Raw genomic sequence first — 19,275 nt, forward strand, 5'->3', positions numbered from 1 at the left:
ATGTCAACTGCTAAATGATTAAAAAAGTTTTTGCATTAACTGAATGGAAAACTCTGCTCTATGAAAAATTCTACTGTAGAAGCTTTTGAAAACTGACTTGCAATGGCAAGTATGATTTCCACACACTGTACCATAATAGCAAATATTACAGAAAGTTTCAGGCAACAAAACACTGCAGTGATTAACAGCATTATATGATAATTATTCTTTTAAAGGAACCGACATGAAATAACGCTGCCAGTGCTGTGATAATCCTACAGCACAATACCTTCACAAAGCTTGCTGTGTCCTAGATCTGTGCTATTACATTATGAATGAGGGACCACAACTGTTTAAATGTTTTAATGATGTTCAGCCAAACCGGAGCAGAACAAAGAAGCAAGGAAAAGCACGTCTGAAGATGAAAAGAAGAGTGGCAGGAAGAATTAATATTTGGCACTGTTGACAACTATGCAAATTTAAAAGCATTTTCTAAGGTTGATAAAAAGAGGTCCTAATTACTACAAGTTGTTTTAGAAGAGAGATGGTCTTTCTTGGAGAAAGTGGCAGCTTTCAAGGTTGTAAGAGCCTTAAGAGTTAAAAGAAACAGCGTTAAATATAGCTGGCACATCAGCACTGAGTGTGGACCATAAAATACTGGGCCAATATAATCATGATGAGAAACAGGCTAATGTATTTCACACCTGATTACAGGCTGATCTAACCATGATCACAAAAAAGATCCACCAAAGACAGTACATTGTAAATAAGAAAACAAAGAATCGGGAGACAGAGAAGAAGAAATAAACCCTAGTATTCTTTAACTGTAGTTACTTCAAATTACTTTTCAATCTTCATATTTGGGCAATTTTTCACATCTCTCTTCTGGGAAGAGTTCTGTGATACAGTCTTAATACTATATTCTTAACATTTTTCCCCTGCTACAGTTTCAGCCATTCTTCATGTTATATTAGTTGTCTGGAATAGTTCTCTGCTTTGTCTTCTAACCATTATCATTACCACCTTGATCTGAAGCTATAAAAACTCTGCAGCCATCAGGCAACTTGGATCATGGAGTAGTTCACTATCTGGAAGTAGTCACCTAGGACCATCCAGCAGTTGTACATACAACACCTTAAATAACATCCTTCTCTTCAAAAAAAAAAAAAAAAAGCAAAGTAGGTCACACTACACATTTGTTATCTGCTCATTAATTTTACACTTGAAAGTTATTTCAAGCAAAGTGAACAAAAATAAAACAGTCTTCAGGGTTTGGAAGAGTTGCTGACAAAATGCTTTTACCTTATTAAGATCTTCCCTCTCTTGCTTCAGAGTTCTGACCTGCTTTTCAAAAGCTTTTATTTGTCTGGAAGCATCATCCAACTCCCGCCTTGCAGTGCTGGCCTCCTCAAGTTGCTGTTCTAGCTGACCAGAATCTAGAAAAAGCAGCAGACTTCTAAATATGTTAAGGAAAAAAAATCATTCTTTTAGAATAGCACAGTGTAGCTGCTTGAAGCCCCTCCAGTATTTGTTCTGGTTTCCACTTAATCGCAAAATCTTATCTGGTTTAGAATAGGGAGTAGGTTGCTTCAACTGCCATTATCTGCTTTTAATGGAACAGAATAAAAGGTCACAGCTTGCTGCAAAACAACATAGAAAACGGTAACAATTTGGCTTTTCACATAGTAATATCCATGCGCTATACATAATTCTGTAAGCTATGCTTTAACATAACCTATACATTTGACTTTTAGGCACTGTGATGTAATATATAATGCATCTTTTATGACACTAATTATAAACAGTCTCCCTCCTCCCCCCAAATTCCCCCAGAAAAACAGTAAAAATAACAGGTCACTTCAAGAGCTGGCAAGTATTTCTACTGCTGATACACTTAAAATTAACTTCAGATGATTTTACTTATTTCTAGTGTGAAAACCACTTGCGTTTATGTGATCCCCTTTATTACTACTATAAATGCAAGAAAACTGTTACAGTTTCTTACCAACTGTCAGTTACACAGTGACAGTACATTTCTACACCACAGCTAAATAACATCATATAATATGCTCAAATGCTACAACATGAAAAGGTGAAATCCCTAAAATATGACAATTTAAAATTTCTAGTTAGTGGGTTATTTCCTGCCCCTTCCCCACCAGTCCTTCACTTAAAAACAAGAATTTAGAGCAAGATATATATGAAGGTAGGCTAATTCCAAGTTCTGTGAAATCACTGGAAATTTTGCCTTTGATTTCAGCTGTGGCAGGTCTTCATATGTATTTACCCACAGAACAGGAACCCATCTATACTCTTAATGAGAGCCTTTTACTAGATTTTCATAAATGCAACCCTAAGAGACTGGCTCTTGCGAGATACCAAATATAAAAACAGATACATTTTGAAGAGCTGCAATTTCTGGAACAAAAGAATTTTATAAGCAAATGAGTACCATTAGCTTATACCAGGACAAATATTCAATATTGTTTTAATTCATTGACTTTTGTTTAAAAATTTTAAAGAATGCATTTAAAGAAGAGATGTAGCTCAAAGCCAGAAATTAACTGCCTCTTTTATGTAGTCTACTCTTAAGTCACCAGCAAAAAGAAAGCTTATATATGGCTCTGCTGAGCCAAGATAAATCTCTCTTCCGTGCGTGAACTACTTTGTTCCACAGCTCTGTTTTCTTCTTCCATCGCTGCCCTTTACATATTTGGCAACATTACAGATTCCTCAAAGTTTTCTCCTATGTAACTTAGCGAACAAAAATTATAACTTTGACCTCAAAAATTGAAAGCATATGCTAGCTTGTCATTTCCTGGAAAACTAGATGGACAAGAAAAATCTATTTTTCTAAGGTCTCCCCGGTGAGACTCCCAAATCTGACACGATTTCGTATTCATTTTTTATTACCTTTTTAAGCAGGTGTTTACTTACACAGCTCCAGAAGAGGCAGTAAAACAGGTTAAAGAATATAACCAAAAGCTAGTTGTGACGTGTAGTAAATAGAAAGTTTCCATTCATCACCCTAGTTGTTGCAAACATTTTAGCTAATATATGCAAGCACTCACTGTAGGATGTTATTACATTAGATGTAATTGCCCAAGAGATGAGCCCAAAGCATAAAGTTCAGCTCTGCACCTGAACTGAACTTTAAGTTCATCAGATGCAGATTTGGGACATCTAGATGTTTTAAAGGCCACCCAGAAAACCTGGAACTAGCTCCCTAAATTTGGAAGCATTCAGGCATGTCCATTGTTTGGTTTGTGCCTGCATTCTGTCATTAATTTAGTTTTAAAATCTATCTCACCAAAAAAACCCATATAATCAATCAAAATACATTGTTCTCTCTTCCCAATTTTATCAAATCGGCTTGTAGTAGTTACAACTCCAGGCACAAATTACTATCTTCTAACTAATGGCTGTATTGTCTGGACAAAACAAGGGATTCAAGTATATACTGGGAAAGTTATGTGGTGACTGGGGATGGATTAGACAACTGCATGTTCCTCATCACATTATTCACTTCCAACCCAAAAAACCAAATCACATATTGTATCTAGGAAGAAATATACATATATATATGCGGCATGAAGCAGAAGATAATTAAGGGAAAACCTTCTCAATATTAACCACCTTTGACAGGCGCTGACTTATTTCTAATTTGAAAACGGCTATCAGTTGTGTTGGGGAATGTTCCTACACCTTTTTTTTTTTTTTTTTTTCATTACCAAAAGGAAGAGAGTAATACCTTCAGTAATGAGCTTAAATCTAAGGTGCAGCTCAACAGTCAAGAATAAAAATGTAACTTAAAGCTGATCCTGATGCTTTTCTACAAAGGACTAGTCCCATTCGAAAGCTGTTCTTGTAGATGTTACTTTTCAGTGGTTGCAAAGAGCCAAACTCAGAGTTAAGGACCGCTGCGGAACAGAAGTTTCTGATAGCGTTGTCTTTTTCATCATTACAGCAGCAAGTGGAGGGACATTTGGCTGGTGAGAAACTTCACAAAAACCTTTGTCCTGACATAGTGCCAACATAGCATCACTCAAGACCAGTGTGATCCTGAGCTAGTCAAGCCCTCTCCACATCCAAAAATAATGCTTAGGGTACAAAATGAAACTGCTGCAACATGCCAGAGCAACTGTCCAACTGTATCCATAACAGACTTTTTTCTGACTGCACAATTTTAAAAACATATAATCTATGTGCTGCAGTCTGCAGCTCATACATAGTGCGCTGCTGCCTCATAATATATAAAATGTCTGGAAACTGAGTTCAAGTGATTCTTTCTGTGGGTGTTGCTACTGGCATTTCTGACACTTTCAGGAACTGAATGAAGTCTTTTCACAAATACAAACCTGAATAAATCTTTTTTTGTGGGTTCCTCCAACTTTTCTCGCTGGGTTTTTTCCCCTAGCCACAGGTAAGACATGGACATACAACAGAGAACTACCTACTTGTATCTGATTTTTCTCTCACATAAAATGCAGACGTTTTCCTATTTGCATTGACAAGAGTAACCAGATTTCTCCTCCGTTGCTATAGCTCTAGTCCTGATACCTAACAGTTTCTATCAATCTTACTAATTTTTCTAAAAACAAACCAAGCCTTTAAAGTAGGCTAAAAAGATATTAACTAAACAGACAGCAAATTGTTTCACTAACAGCTATATTCAACGTGGTGGTGCAATAGAAGCTGTTCCTCTGGAAGTTCTTAAAACCTGAATTGCCAGAATCTGGGAGAGTAAGGCTGGAAAAAGATGGATTTGGGTATCTGATTTCTTTGAATCATTCGCTAAATGTCTCCACTAGCCTCTGTAAAGACACAGGGTATCAGGCTAAGTAGATCTTTGCTTTTTGACTGGTTTGGGAGTTCTAAAGAAAGGCAGTATGACATTAATTAAAGACATTCAGCTCTTTTATCTGCACAGATTTCAATTTTAAAACTTTACTTAGTACTGAGACACTTGATAGCCGAATTTTCAGTTGTCATAAAGACTTCACGAACTTTCAGAAGCAAAGGAATTAAATGGAAAGGAATTAAATGTTCAGTTTTGTAAGGAACAATAGCTCATCGACAGCAGAGCTGAGAGGTTGTTCTTCCCCCTCACATCCCTTTTCTCATATGATCCTATTGCCCTTCTTGTGCTGATTTATTAAATTGTAAGTTGATTAAATTCTTCTCTATACCTAGATAGTTCTTTCCTTGTTTAATCGAGTGAATTAAAGTCAAGCTAGAGTTCAGGGCATGCACAGAGAGAAGGGGCCACACAGCTGTGAGCAGGGCCCATTTTGGTGGCAGAGGTGTGGATTTTTTTCAGTTCTGCTCATGGAACTACAGCCTTATAGCCCATAGTGTCCTCTGTCATGGAGGACACCTTTCACCACTCTCTGCCACTTGGAAAACTCAGTATCACTGTAGTTCCATCCACACAGCCCACCTCCCAGATAATCTACACTTTTCTAAAAGTACTGTTCCAAAAAAATACTCAGAAAAGCACATGTCCAGTTTGAACTAGCTTTTGCTCCACATTCAGTTTTATGCACTAAGCAACAGCACACTATAAACCTCTGTGGTTTCAAAGAAAATATAAGCAAAATTGTGATCACAGCTCACGAATTTGCTCCATCCAAGAAAAATTCAACAGAAAATGAGCTAATGAAAAATATAAATTGATGCGTAAAGCATAATAATCATCCTTCCATCAAATATTTTTAAGACTACTAAAACCACTAGGCTAAAATCTTCACCGCTTGTGTTTATCCATGTAAGCAACAACCAACACCTACCTTAACTTCCTTCCAGTTTACTACCTATGTACCTGCACACTGGACTGCAGAGAGGTACAAAGCAATGACTGCTAAGATATGCCACAGTGACTATGACTTCTGCAAGGTCTGCAGTGACTTTTGATACTGTCAAAAAGAGCCACACAAGTGTTACCTCCGCTCTCACAGTACACATTGCAAAACGAAGGGGGGGAGGCATGGGGGCGGGGGAAGAAAAGGTAGAAAGGTGGCACTGTGGAAACTGGTCATGGTGTCACAGATTCCCAGGCAGAGCCTGATTCACACCCATGTAAATTAGCAACACCACGATTTAAAACTAGTGGAACTTTACCATTAATAATAATAGCAGAAGTAATTGAAATCTTCCTTCTTCCTTGCTACTGGAATTACTGAAGCACTGAATATTAAGGTGAATTTGTTGAAAACGTCGAGCTACCAATGAAGAGCAAAGGGTAAAATGAGAAGTAAAGATAGACTGGAAGACTGTTTTAGAAAGCAAAGTAAAACTAGCAGCACAGTAGGAGAAAAAAAAGTTTTGTCAGAATATTGTTTCCTGTTACAGTTTTTACATTAATATATATAACATACCTGTTACCTGTTTCTTCAACTTTTCTATTTCTTCTTTCAAACTTTTAATTTCTAAATCTTTGCTTGCTGTTATTGGGCCATCCACTGTTGAATACTGCAGAGCCTGGACTGTCTGGGTGGACTCTAGGAAAAAAATGGAAGAGACAGGGGCAAATTACATGCTTGACATCTGAGGAGGTCAGAAAGAGATTATTGATAAATTAAGACATGCCAAAAGACCCTGCCCACCGAGGATTCTACAACTGGCAATTTCCAGCTACTAAGCCAGTTTTTCAGTAACTGCCAACTGGCCAAACCAAGTTCTTAAGAGTTTTAAGAATGAAATTTTTAGCCATAGTAACCAAGACACAGTGCACACACAATATGTTATACGAAGTTGCATACATGGGATATTTCAGACAAAGAGTAATAGAAATGTAATTTGTCAATGGAAATAATGAATTTTTTTCTGCTAGAAAGCATTCCAGGACTCCGTACATTTATTTTTTTCCACAGTATAAACTGTATCTTACAAAGCTGCAAGTTAATCTAAGTCAAAAAAGTGACAGAACAATTTTTTATTTTTTTTTTTTAAGGACTATACCTTGCAGTTTTCTACTAAGTTCAAGCTTTTCCTGTTCTAGACGTCTTATTCTCCTCTCATAAGCTTCCGTTGCTAAACTATCTTCCAAAGTTCTTTGAATGCTGGCATCAAGATCCATGGAGGGTGGTCCAGCTGTCAGCCTTAGACAGCTGCGGTCTGAAAGCACACTGGGGGAAAAATATTAAACAGTATTGGATTGTACAAGAAGCTGTGTTTAAACTAATTTTAAAAAACACATACCAACCAATAAATAGTTGTTTATATTATTAATTACTATGTGATTTACTATACAGTCAATAATGCTTTGTTAGTATGTGCTCATTAAAAATGGAATTATTTTTTACCTAGTATAACTGATCTCCTCAATGCATTTTTTTGTTACATAGAAGTGAATGAACAACAAAATTATCATTATGGACAGTCTACATTAGCCAGATAGCAAAAAGCAACAATTTATATAGTAACATTACAATAACAGTTTATTTTTAAATAATTAATCAAGTTTCCCAAATACTTTAAAGGCAACAATCACAATAAATGGTGTGAAATTATCACATGACACCGAGGGCATGTACCCATCAGAAATGCTCTGGCCCTGATTCTGCGAATACTCATGTACACATACTACTGCTTCCGCAAATAATCCTTTTGAAGTCCACAGGACACATCGCATAACCAGCATTAAGCACATGTGTTCACAGAAACACAGGCCTGGTTTTTCAATGGTTGCAAACATTCTTTATTTATTTTCATAAATGATCAAGGAGCATACACAGACCTCCTTGTTACTGTTTAATTTAACGCAAGAGATGAACATGACAACAAATATTAATAAAAGTAATTTTTTTTTTTTAATTTCCATTCAGACTTAAAAGAGTGTCCAAGGACTAGAAATAAAACTGGTCTTGAAGTCTAATGAGCCAAGTTCTCTCTGGGTCCAGCCTCTGGTCTTACCTTTGTCATAGGCAGTTAACTTCATACATTATCTGAAAACCACCTTTCTCAACAAAACTCAGGTGCTGACTTTTTAATTCATGCAAATTTTACCTGCAGAGAACTCATTCTTTTGGACAGAGGGCATTTTAGATTATGGCCCAGTGATTTTCTCAATAAACCACATTCTTTGTTGTCTGTTTGCATTTGGTTTTAGAGACAGAAACTTAAGATATTTTGTAACTATCCTACAGATAATTTCGGAACTCTCAACTTACCAGCTACTTGTATATGTGAAACCCACAAACGGTAAATGATGGCCAGAAAATGCAGTGTGTGATGGTGGAGGCATTGTTTCCTAGAAAAATAATAGGAGAGTTGAGTAAGTAATATCCCGCTGGACTTAAAAAGATTTTTGAGTTTAACTATATGTGAAGTATTAGTGATAATATCATATTAACCGTATTCATCCTTACCTACAGCCCAAATAGGAAACGGCATCACCTAAATCTATTTATAATAGCATGCAGTATACTAAAATACAGCACGCTGGCATAAAATGTTTTTGTAATTAAATAGGCTATTGTTGGAGGAAATCACAATATTCCACATATTAAAAGCCAATTTATTCCTTCTTTTTTCCAAGCAGCTCTTAGCACAGTGTCGCCTTTTACTCCCTCCTATACTCCTCTCTGCTATTTAGTCAACAGAACTTCCTGCCTGTAGAATTACCAACCCCACTCCTGAGCAGGCTATCTTTATTTAGAGAGAACAATAGTCAGACATCTACTAGAAAGAAGTAACAGAACAGCATTTTCCACTAGTGCTTTGACCATTTCTTCCTTCATTGCTCCTTTTGCCTGCCAAAGAACTACAAGACAAATCTTTGAGCTTCTCCTCAGGCTAAAATAACCTTGTTGCTATATTACTCAAACAATTATAAGTTCTAATATTCTTAAATATCCTGTTAAAAGTTTCCTGTTTAACCCCAAAACGCAAGGTTCACGTTGCTATACTAGATGGCCTTAATGGGCATCAGAAGAAACTCCCTATGAAGAAGATTATCACATTGAAAGCGCTAAAAGGTTCTAAATTGTCAGAAAAGGTCACAATTTTTTTCTAAACCCAAAGAAAAATTAAAAAGGAACCAATTGTAAATTTTTTCATGTAACACTCGGCAGGACAGAACAGGGAATAAGACTGTATTCAAGAGAAATCCAAAATTACCTTTTTGGTGGTGGTGTCAGCTATATTACATCTTAACCATGACCTTTTAGCAGACAAATCTTCACACCAAAAGAGTTCCCAGAATAAAAGGCAACACCAATGACATGGCTAGATTATGTAAGCACATTAAATCTATGCTGTTGGGCATTTTGGAAACTAAGGACAAGACCAAATACCAAAGCCTTAACTTTCCACTAATTGATAATAAAAATATAAATTATTACAGAGTATGGTTAAGAAAAGTAAAATTCTTTACTTCTTTATATTTTGTTTTCACGTTTCATAGATCTGAGTTTCAAAATCATCTTTACAAATAACTTAAAACAGAGCAAATGCATAACTGTGTGATTTTTACAGTCCATATGACCATTTTCAGTTACCACACAGGTAACCAAACATTGGTTCTAAAATACTGTAAATAATTTGTCTCTTTGGCAAAGATCAAAATAATGCTTTTCTGCTACTTGTGTGAATTAAACTGCATATCAACCACACTGACAAAGTCATAACTGAATCTAAGTCTGTCATGCCTATCAGTAAGGTTAAACAAAAAACTGAACAGTTAAAAACCAGCAGAACTTATACTGACTGAACGACACAGTTTTGCCCTTTGTGTTTATGTGTACTTTTACCTTGCTGTTTTAATTTCATTATTACATATGTTATTTTATCATGGGACCACAGTCCCATTCAAAGTTTAGGCAGAACAGTAACAACCGTGGCTTTTCAACCAGCATTGCCTTTTGTCTTCAGCATTGGGCATTCCTCATTTGCTGCATGCCATTCAAATCTTGCAAAGAACTTAGAAAAAAAAAGTCTCATCAGCTTATCTATGGTGCTGATTTCTGTAATAGTAATGCAAGTGTGTGAAACTTCCTCACAAGGTACGTATGAAAGATGCAGGGGAAAACACCTCTAAGTTTCATATAAGGAATCTGAGGCAAAGCAATGTTAAATACAATCTCCACCAGTTGAAGCAAAAACGTAAAAATACCCTCAGGCATGCAAAGCCTTAGGCTAGTTTTTTTCAGAGGTTCTGAGATGCTAGGTGTGAAAAGAAGTGGTAAAAACATAACCTCCTTGTATTAAAACAGAACAAAATACAACCTTCATGTGTTTCAAATTAGGAAACTGAAAAAGACGCTCTAGAAACTAGCATTCGTCTCTTTAACAGTTCAATGGCATTTCATGCGGCCCCCAAACGTCTAAAGCAAATTAAGAACTGGACTCAGTTTTCATGGCTGGGAATCTAGTAACTTGTCACAGAGCATTCCTTCTTCATCTGCAGCTCCCTGCTTCTTCACAAGGGTAAAGCATTCACACTGCACAGGCACCTTCTGAGTGCCTCCATTGGGAGATGAGGCTCTAAAAAGGAGGACTCGTGGACTGGACAACATTAAAATGTGTTTTAATTTAATGCCTCCAAAGGTATTTCAGCTTCACAAATGAAGACTTGCTACATTACAGCATCCACTCTGGCCACCCAATCCCAATAGCTGTTCCTGGACAAAATAATATGCAAACAGATATCTGAAGACTGTGTAAAAAAAGTTTTAAGATCAAAATTCTGCAGCTGTGAAGGGACACGGGCAATATCAGATAGTACTGAGGAAAAAAAATCAAGAAAAAAAGAAGAAAAATGCACGTCATACTATGCAGCTAGATTGATTTGTTTAATTGGCCTGTATGAAAGGATTCTGAGATCTAATCGTAGAATTGTTTAGGTTGGAAAAGACCCTTAAAATTATTCAGTCCAACCGTTACCCCAGGACTGCCGAGTCCACCACTAAACTATGTCCCTAAGCACCACATCTGTATGTCTTTTAAAATACCTTTAGGGACAGCGACTCCACCACATCCCTGGGCAGCCTGTTCCAACGCTTAACAACACTTTCAGTGAAGAATTTTTTTCCTAATATCCAATCTAAACCTCCCCTGGCACAACTTGAGGCCACCTCCTCTTGTCCTATCACTTGCTATTTGGGAGAAGAGAACACAAAGTGTTTTAGTCAGTGTTTTCCATGTTTTACTGTGCAGCTGATGGAAAGGGAATGCAAGTAATGATCATACTACCTGTATCAGTTCTTCTGGCCTATTGCTTATCTGCAGGTCCAGAAAGCTCAGAAACTGAAATACCCAGGCAGTTCAGAAAACAAAAGCAAAAATAGTGAAAATGCTTCACCCCACATTTAAACAGCAGGTTCCTGCATCTTTCAACACACACACATATACAAAAGTACTTCCAAGCAGACAACACAAGGCAGTCCTTTGATGCTAAGACCTCTACCATCCATCAAAGTTCCTGGTCAAAAGCGTACAAACACTAAGGCATTAAAAAACAGTATCTGCAAAGCTTTTTAAGCAAAGGCAAAATAATTTCTTTCTTGCCAAAATTGCTCCTGAAGAAATGGCTGTAACATTTCTCCTAAATTTCCTCAAACTCAAGTCAAATCAGAAAACATGCTGGAAAAAATTTAGTGGGAATGAACTGAATGGAATCTGACTGAGATATGAGCAATTAGAGTAGAGCACTACAACAAAATGCATTATGCAAACATAGTACAAGTCTCAACAATGCTCTGCTAGAAATACTGCGTCTTTGCAGACGTGTATATACATTATTCTTTATAAGACATGGACACTAAGAATTTGTTACTGCAAATAACAGATGTATGTTAGTCAAATACGTGTAAAGTTACAATGAATTTGCAAAATTGAACTGAAGTTATCCTTACACATGTATGTTTTGAGTATCAGCCTCTGCACTATGAATGTATTCCCCTGCCCCAGCTCTTCAAAGCAGCACTTACTTGCTGTTTATGCAGAACACAACGAACACACTGGAGTAAACTGCCAGTTACACGTATTTTGTTATAAAGTACACTATAAAAGCAGTTTTGTCAAAATGTCAATTCTGTACTTACAGAATTTTTTAAGCAATCATCATCCACATCAAAGTTTGATGTATCAGTGGGGCTGCTGACTTCTGGGATGTAAGGTGCCTCACAGTTTCTAATGTTGTCCCAATCAATCCCAGCAAAAAATGGATGGTTCTTAAAGTCTTCTATCCCATTTTGTCCAAGTCGATGCTCTCTGCTACAAATGAGCCTACGGATTAGGTCCTTTGCACTTTCAGAGACATCTGTCACTTGAGCAGGAAACTGAAACCTCTCCTTAAAGAATAAAATAAGATAAAATAGTTTATTACCAAGAAAAAGTTGGGAAAATCATCCTTCTTAGTGGAAATCATTATGTAGATAAAGTAGCGTGCAAATACTCCAGTTCTTAAATACATGCAGGAAGGTTTCTAGGAAAAATTCTTCAAAGGATAGAAGCTGCTAAGATTTCTTAGTCTCCTAGTTCTTCTTTATTTAAATTTCTCTTACACTGTTGAATTCTACAGCTACCTCCATGTGGAAGAACATTTAAGAATCTTCAGCATAAGCCAGCCAATGGATCCACCAGAAAAAAAGCAACATAAAGGAGGGATGTAACGTAGCCAAGAGTTACTGCATAAAGTGAACTAACAGCCATGTTTCCAAATCCAGATTTTTATTTTGAACTGCTCTATCCTAAAGCAGACCATCTGCAATCCATAACCATAAACTTACTATACAGAAACCTATTTTTTTGGTTTACATTTATGAACATTAACATAATTAGTACATAAACCCTCATTTTTAAGTAAGACTAAATTACCTTATTACTTATTAAAAATTAGCTTACAGACAGAAAGTGCACTAACTTTGTGGTTCATTATTTTCCCATAGGTCTCCACCAAGGACTCAGCATAAAAGGGCGTTTCTCCATAAAGCATTTCATACATGCAAACGCCTAGGGACCACCAGTCACACTCGGGCCCGTACTTCCCTTTTCCATCTTCCATGGCCTGCAAGATTTCTGGGGAGATGTAGTCTGGTGTTCCAACTGCCACCGAAGATTGGACCTGTAGAAATCACATTTCCAGGACGAAAATCAACTTCCATTGTTACAGACACTGCTGTTTGTGGCACTGTGCGCATATATATAAATTTAGCCTAGTGTTCTGGTTACGACAGTAACATCTGAACACAAACAAAGGCTTCTAAATTCATAAAAAAATACCTAACCATCCAAGGCACTGCAAAAATAGGCATCCGAATAACATACTGTTGCTAAACTCTTACAAATATTTAATAACAGAGGAAGAACAAAACTGTCAATTCTTAGGCTTAGAGTTGTTAAGTAATTATAGATTAGGTAATCACATATATTAAGCCAAATACTTTGTAAGACTCTGGGACATGATTAACATACTGGAATTACATTCTAATCACACATTCTATGAACTGTGAAAGTTTAAATATACTATTTAAGTATATTATTAGCACATCATCATACTTCAGTATCTCATCCTGCTCATGCTAAAGCTTACATTTTTCATAAAGCCTAGACTTCAGAGCTCAAAACTGAGAGATTCATAGCTCATCAACAAACACCTACGCAGTACAGACAGTTGCAGCTTCTCTTTACTTATTCACGAGTTGACTATATGCATCTGTACAGCTTTTAATATACAGTAAATCCAAGCAGTGTGCAGCCATATTTTGAATCAAGGTTAGTTACATACCAATACCATTACAATTCCATTTTGTTTGACATAAGGCACCTTTTCTCTTTATTAGCACACATTTTAGTGGCTAACAAAGGACTGAAGAAAAGGTGCTTAGGAGTATATCATTCTTCCTAATTTACCGTTCCATCTTCCATCAGTTTCAGACAAGAACCAAAATCTGCTAATCGAATATGTCCATTCATATCCATCAAGATGTTGTCTGGTTTAATATCCCTGCAAATAAAAAACATTTCAGCGTTAGCACAAAAAAATGTATTGCATAACATATAGTCCAAACGTTAACTCTGCAACACTCTTATTAAAAACCAGCAACAAATCAGTACACAGAACACAATCACTCACCATACGGTGCAATTTGCACCAGGGACATCTCATGACAAGGGCTGTAGATCAAACCATATAATGCCTATTAATTTTAGTATGAATTGTGTGGTCAAATTCCTCTCATCTCTCACAGATGGAGAGGAGAATTTTACTTGCTCTGAACTTTTATACATAAAACTTCTCAATCATCTGAAGTAGTAAAGTACTCTCAATTTAAAGATGCACACTTACACCGGAGCTGGAAAACAATCTCTACGCTTTACTACAGAACAAAGGTCAATGAAACCCTAAAATTAACATGTCTTTCATCAACATTTTTCTCCCATGTACATCTCAGTCTGTTGTACAGCTGAAATGACCAACAAAGCTGCTGTACACACGACTGCAGCTCTGCTTAGCCAAATTCTGCAGCTCTCTTGTTCAGGTCATGATACACACTGAAAAAAATCTTTCCAAGCAGGCGACATAATAAATACTCCTTATTTTGCAAACTTGACTTCCCCCCCCCCGCCCCCCCCCAGCTACCTAAATATACTGAAATACAGAGTATCCCCCCAGTATGCAGCTGACTAGGATGAAAGCATCTACGCTCTCTACATCACTAGAGACACATTTATTGTTCAACTTGCAAACTACGTTCAAATGTTGAAATTCCTTTTCATTAAAATAGAGTTATTAGAAATATCCATTAAGCTACTTAAAAAAAATATGACATTATTACATTCTTACTCTATCCCTACCTATTATAGTCAAAAGGTAAACTACGACTGTATGAATTATGTACTGCGAGCACTTTCTCGGTGAACAGTCATATAAAATTGTTGTAAGACATAAGAACAAATCTACTAAAACAAACAAAAAACTGAAGCCCCGACTTCACTTCATTCCCCTAACAACTAATAAATTAAATTAATGTAATCAATTGCTTTGCAGAAAAAATTCAAAATATTCACAAGCTCAGATGTTTAAATTGCACATGAGAGCAAGGTTTTGTTGTTTGGGGGGTGTGTGTGTGTTTGGGTTGGTTTGTTTTTTAATAAAAATTGAGTTATAAACAATGTTTACAAGAATTTATAATGACAAAAAAATTAGAACACCACAATCAACATTATAGAAGCAATGGCATGGAGACGTCGCACTGCTACACATTCAGTGACAATGAACATGGTAACAGTATGTTGTCTGAAGAAAAATACTTTCTGAATTTGTGTTACCCAAAGACAAGCAGGCAGTGGCCCATGATGAAAACAAATTTTAGCCACCTTATACATATGCAGAAACAAAGTAAAAAGCAAACACACGACTTAACAAACCATACTTTTGCATCCTGCAACTGAGCATAAAGACAATTCTCAACAAAGTAAATCATAAAAATTAACTGAGTCCATTCTCTAAACAACATTCTTCCGCTTCATTTTTTGCTGACACTGAATAAGCCGAAGAACTGCAACCTCCAGATTGAAATAGTTTTATTTATTTTACATTCACCCACCAAAAACATTCCTTAAACATGTTTCTAAATAAAAACAAACACATGCTATTGAGACCTCTGGAATTATAACTTAAGCTCAAAACACTGTGCAAAAACATGCACCTAAAATCAAGTTCCTCTTAGAAGCTGGACCTAGTTCAAGCTAAACAAAAACATGAGTCACCCTTGAGGCTCCATTTATCCATGTTCTATCTTTTAATATATTCCCAAGAGAAACAATAATAATAATAATAGTAGTAATCATCATCATGCCAACGCCCCCCATTCAATCTCACAAAACTGCAGAAAACATGAAAAAAATCTCACGCTGCTGTCAACGCTGCAAAAAACTAAACCTGCAAAAAACATTGAAAGCACTGAGAAGAACAAGTATTTCTTGCAGAGTCAAGTTTGTAAGGTTCAGTAATAACTTCGTAAGAATAATTTTTATTGTTAAGGGGAAAAAAAAAGAGAGACCAACTTAATGCATACAAATTCTTTTCGGCTCTTGTAACAGAAGGTATGGGTTGTGAAGAACTGTACTGAATTCAAGTGAACTACATTAATAAAAGGCAGTTTGAAATACAAGAATTGCTGGCACCTGCAGAGCAGAGTAGGCTATAAGCAAAGGGGAAGTTAAGAAAATTATGAGCCCCAGACGGGAACAAGGAAGGGGAGTAATTATTGCCAGGGTAACTGAAGAGTTTGAAGGTGGTGATTATCAGGAAAAATAATCTACCATAACTACTCCATCTCTACTGAGCCTGCAGCTGTTAGACTGCATTAAACTTTCAAGTTTTTTTCCAGGTATTTGTTTTGAACATCATTTGGTGATTCTCCCTTAAGTGATCAGAACTGATACATCTTCTGTTCTAAACAGAGCATGGGCTTCCCCCTTCACACCCCCTCCACGTTCCCTGGCTTATCCCAGTTTCTTCACTGTATGAACTGGTTCTGGTTCCCTCGCACACTTCCATCTCGGTTGCAGTTTTATTCCCATCACTCTCTCCCTCCTAAACTAACCTCAAAAGCCAAGATGTCCAATTCTCCACAGCCTATCCAACCCACGTCTCCTCCCCTTTTATTTACTTTTTTCACTCCTAGCTTCATTCCTAAATCATAATCTCCTGCATGTACACATTTAACTAATCTTTTTTTCACCCACCTCTCTTCTCAGCAGTCACTGTTGCCCCAGTCACATCCCAGATTCCCCTCCCATTCTTACTGGCTTCATATTCCCTCAATCCTTACTATCCTCTTTCCTCATGTCCAATTTTTGTTCTGTTGCACAGGAATCTTCTTTGGTACCAAAAAGAGCAACACTATTAACAACAAAGAGTTTCCACGCTGTCTCTAGTGTCTATTTACTAGCATTTTCCAGAACTGCAGAGCAAGTCTCTTCATTCTTACAGCTCTGAAACAGCGCATACCTACAGCAGAAGAAAACTGAAAAGCATTAGGGACCAAACTCTGCATATGGTTGTTTGAAACTCTTTAACAACTGCCATACTAAGGGGAAAATTACAACCTGAAAATATGTAGGTGTGGGGCAGAAGAATGAAAATGCTCAGGACTCAAGGAAGATTCTCTCCTGGATTTCAACAGTGTCTCCATTTCCCAGAGCAGAAAAATCTCTCACAGGGCTTGTAAGAATTCTTTTATTCGTTTAAAATCTATATAGGAAAAGCAATGTGTGTTTCTTGATCTTGTTCCTGGAAAGAAATGACACTTACTGCTTCAGGCAGATACTATGGAAGGAAAATTCCAGACCAAGTAGCTAAAATATGGCAAAAGTAATAAGCAAATAATGAAACGTTACACGGTTTAGTGAATAGACCACTGGGCTGAATCCTCTGTAGATGAGTTACTAGGTGACTGTGGGCAAACCAGCTCAACATCACTCAACAATAACACTGGTGCTCAGTCAAGCAACTAATACCATCTGGCTAGAAGGCTATGGAGCACTAATACTTTAATAACCCTGTAATTAGTTCACTTTAATGAAAGATCTGCTCACTTGAAACATGAAATAATAATTCAGTTTCAAGAAGTATAAGCATTTGGAAGCCATTTTATGAACCAGATTTATAGTGGGAACAAGTATGGAATTGGGCAATTGCTCCACCACCACTGTACCCCCTCTGGAGAGACCATGAGTTCCACCAAGTCCCGGACAGCTCAGCCTCACTTGACAGCAACTTCTGCGAGAATGTGGGAAGCCCAATGTGCAATGGCTACAGGTTGCCAGAGTTACACCTCATACAAACCAAGCTAGAAGCTCTTCAAACATACTCCACGGTGAATGAAGGGGACACGGGTACTCAGCATACCTAAAGAAATACAAACCTTCCTTATATCAACTTTTTCGTAGCATTACCAACTGAAGACATGAACTGCACAAAGACTGACTGCTCTTCTGCCTTTTTTTTTTTTTTTTGATACACCAGCACCAAATAAACTTCTTTAAGAACACGTATGTCCATTTAAACCATGACTCCAACTCAGAATACAGAAGTGACTGCTATTTTACTGAGCTGCATTGGCCTTGACTGTAGGAGAAAAATCAGCACTGCAGAGTAGCCTGGATAAAGTGGTGTTCTTTGTACCTGTTTTGCAGACTTCAGTTATTTACTTCTGTTCATCTGGAGAATGCAATAGGAATAAACAGTCTGTGTGATACTGGAATCACTTGCACAGAAAATTAGTGTGGTGGCTTATGAAAAAATTTTGAAAAATCTTTAATGAATCATTTTTCATAATGTTTCTCGGTTTAATCTGGGGAGCTGTTCTTCAGATTGGCACGCTTACCTGGATGACTTCACTCACCTCTCTTTAAAACAGTTTACTTTCTTAAGCCATAATTAAAACCCAAACATTTTACATACTGTGTTAATATAAACAACATTCTGAAATAGGACTACAGCAGATATCTGGATTATTGCCATTTGTTTTGATTTCTCTGTTAATGAGCCAGAGTAGAATTTCATTTGTTCAGTAAGACTCAAGAAAAAGTATCCCCTCTGAGACATGCTAAATCCATAGCACATTCCAGCTGTAAAACAAACTAAAAAGAATTTTTAATACATGTGAACGTATTTTTTTTCCTGGATTAATTTCTGATACTAAATGAAACTTCAGAAATAGTGAAGCCTTGCATATTGAGATTTGGACTAGACAACCTCGCTAAGTTCCTTACAACTTGAATCACCTGATCATCTTATGGTTTCAAAGCATACCTGTTCCTGAGGTTCATCTATGTCATTCTTTGAATCACTGAATCAATGTTACTCAGTTATTGGCAAGACCACTTGGAGTTCTTTGGGTCTATGGCACAGGAAGCAGCCGATTCCAGAGGAATCTGAGGTTAATTTTGTTTCATGGGCAGCCTCGTGGAGGCAGGGAACCAGACAAACAGAAAGGAAGATACATCAGTGACGTTTAATGCAAGAACTGTAACTGATTAAGCAGCAGTCATGTCAGACACCACACCAGTGATTATGCTAATGGACCAATTTACAGGCCCACATCTCTAAGTTTACGTGATAAAAAACCCTACTGGCATTAAAGAGTTTGTGACCAGTAGGGATATCCCTCCTCTTGGTGTTTAGCTATGATGCAGAATGTGCTCGCTTTGGTTATTCATTTGTATTGTGTTTATTCTTTTTTTTCCAAAACAAAAATGACCCGGCAGAAATGGAGGGAAAAGTGAATCCTTCCCTGTAACCAGTATCAACAAAAGGCGGCCAGATAGTGCAAGAGGGCACCT

At 37.0% G+C, this 19,275-nt stretch overlaps 1 protein-coding gene across 8 annotated transcripts in view; it reads right to left on the reverse strand.

Moving 5' to 3' along the window:
• The window catches only part of CDC42BPA (CDC42 binding protein kinase alpha), a 189,915-nt gene that overhangs the window by 67,002 nt on the left and 103,638 nt on the right, over positions 1-19,275 (reverse strand). For all 8 annotated transcript variants that reach the window (XM_055725384.1, XM_055725381.1, XM_055725380.1 and 5 more), the window contains exons 7-13: positions 13,834-13,927; positions 12,845-13,045; positions 12,024-12,272; positions 8,151-8,230; positions 6,940-7,106; positions 6,357-6,479; positions 1,282-1,415 (exon numbers count right to left, since the gene is read on the reverse strand). In XM_055725384.1, the coding sequence (XP_055581359.1) occupies positions 1,282-1,415; positions 6,357-6,479; positions 6,940-7,106; positions 8,151-8,230; positions 12,024-12,272; positions 12,845-13,045; positions 13,834-13,927 (1,048 nt within the window). The remainder of the gene's footprint in view (positions 1-1,281; positions 1,416-6,356; positions 6,480-6,939; positions 7,107-8,150; positions 8,231-12,023; positions 12,273-12,844; positions 13,046-13,833; positions 13,928-19,275) is intronic.

Source organism: Falco cherrug, chromosome 13 (assembly GCF_023634085.1).
Source record: "Falco cherrug isolate bFalChe1 chromosome 13, bFalChe1.pri, whole genome shotgun sequence".
Classification (NCBI taxonomy): domain Eukaryota; kingdom Metazoa; phylum Chordata; class Aves; order Falconiformes; family Falconidae; genus Falco; species Falco cherrug.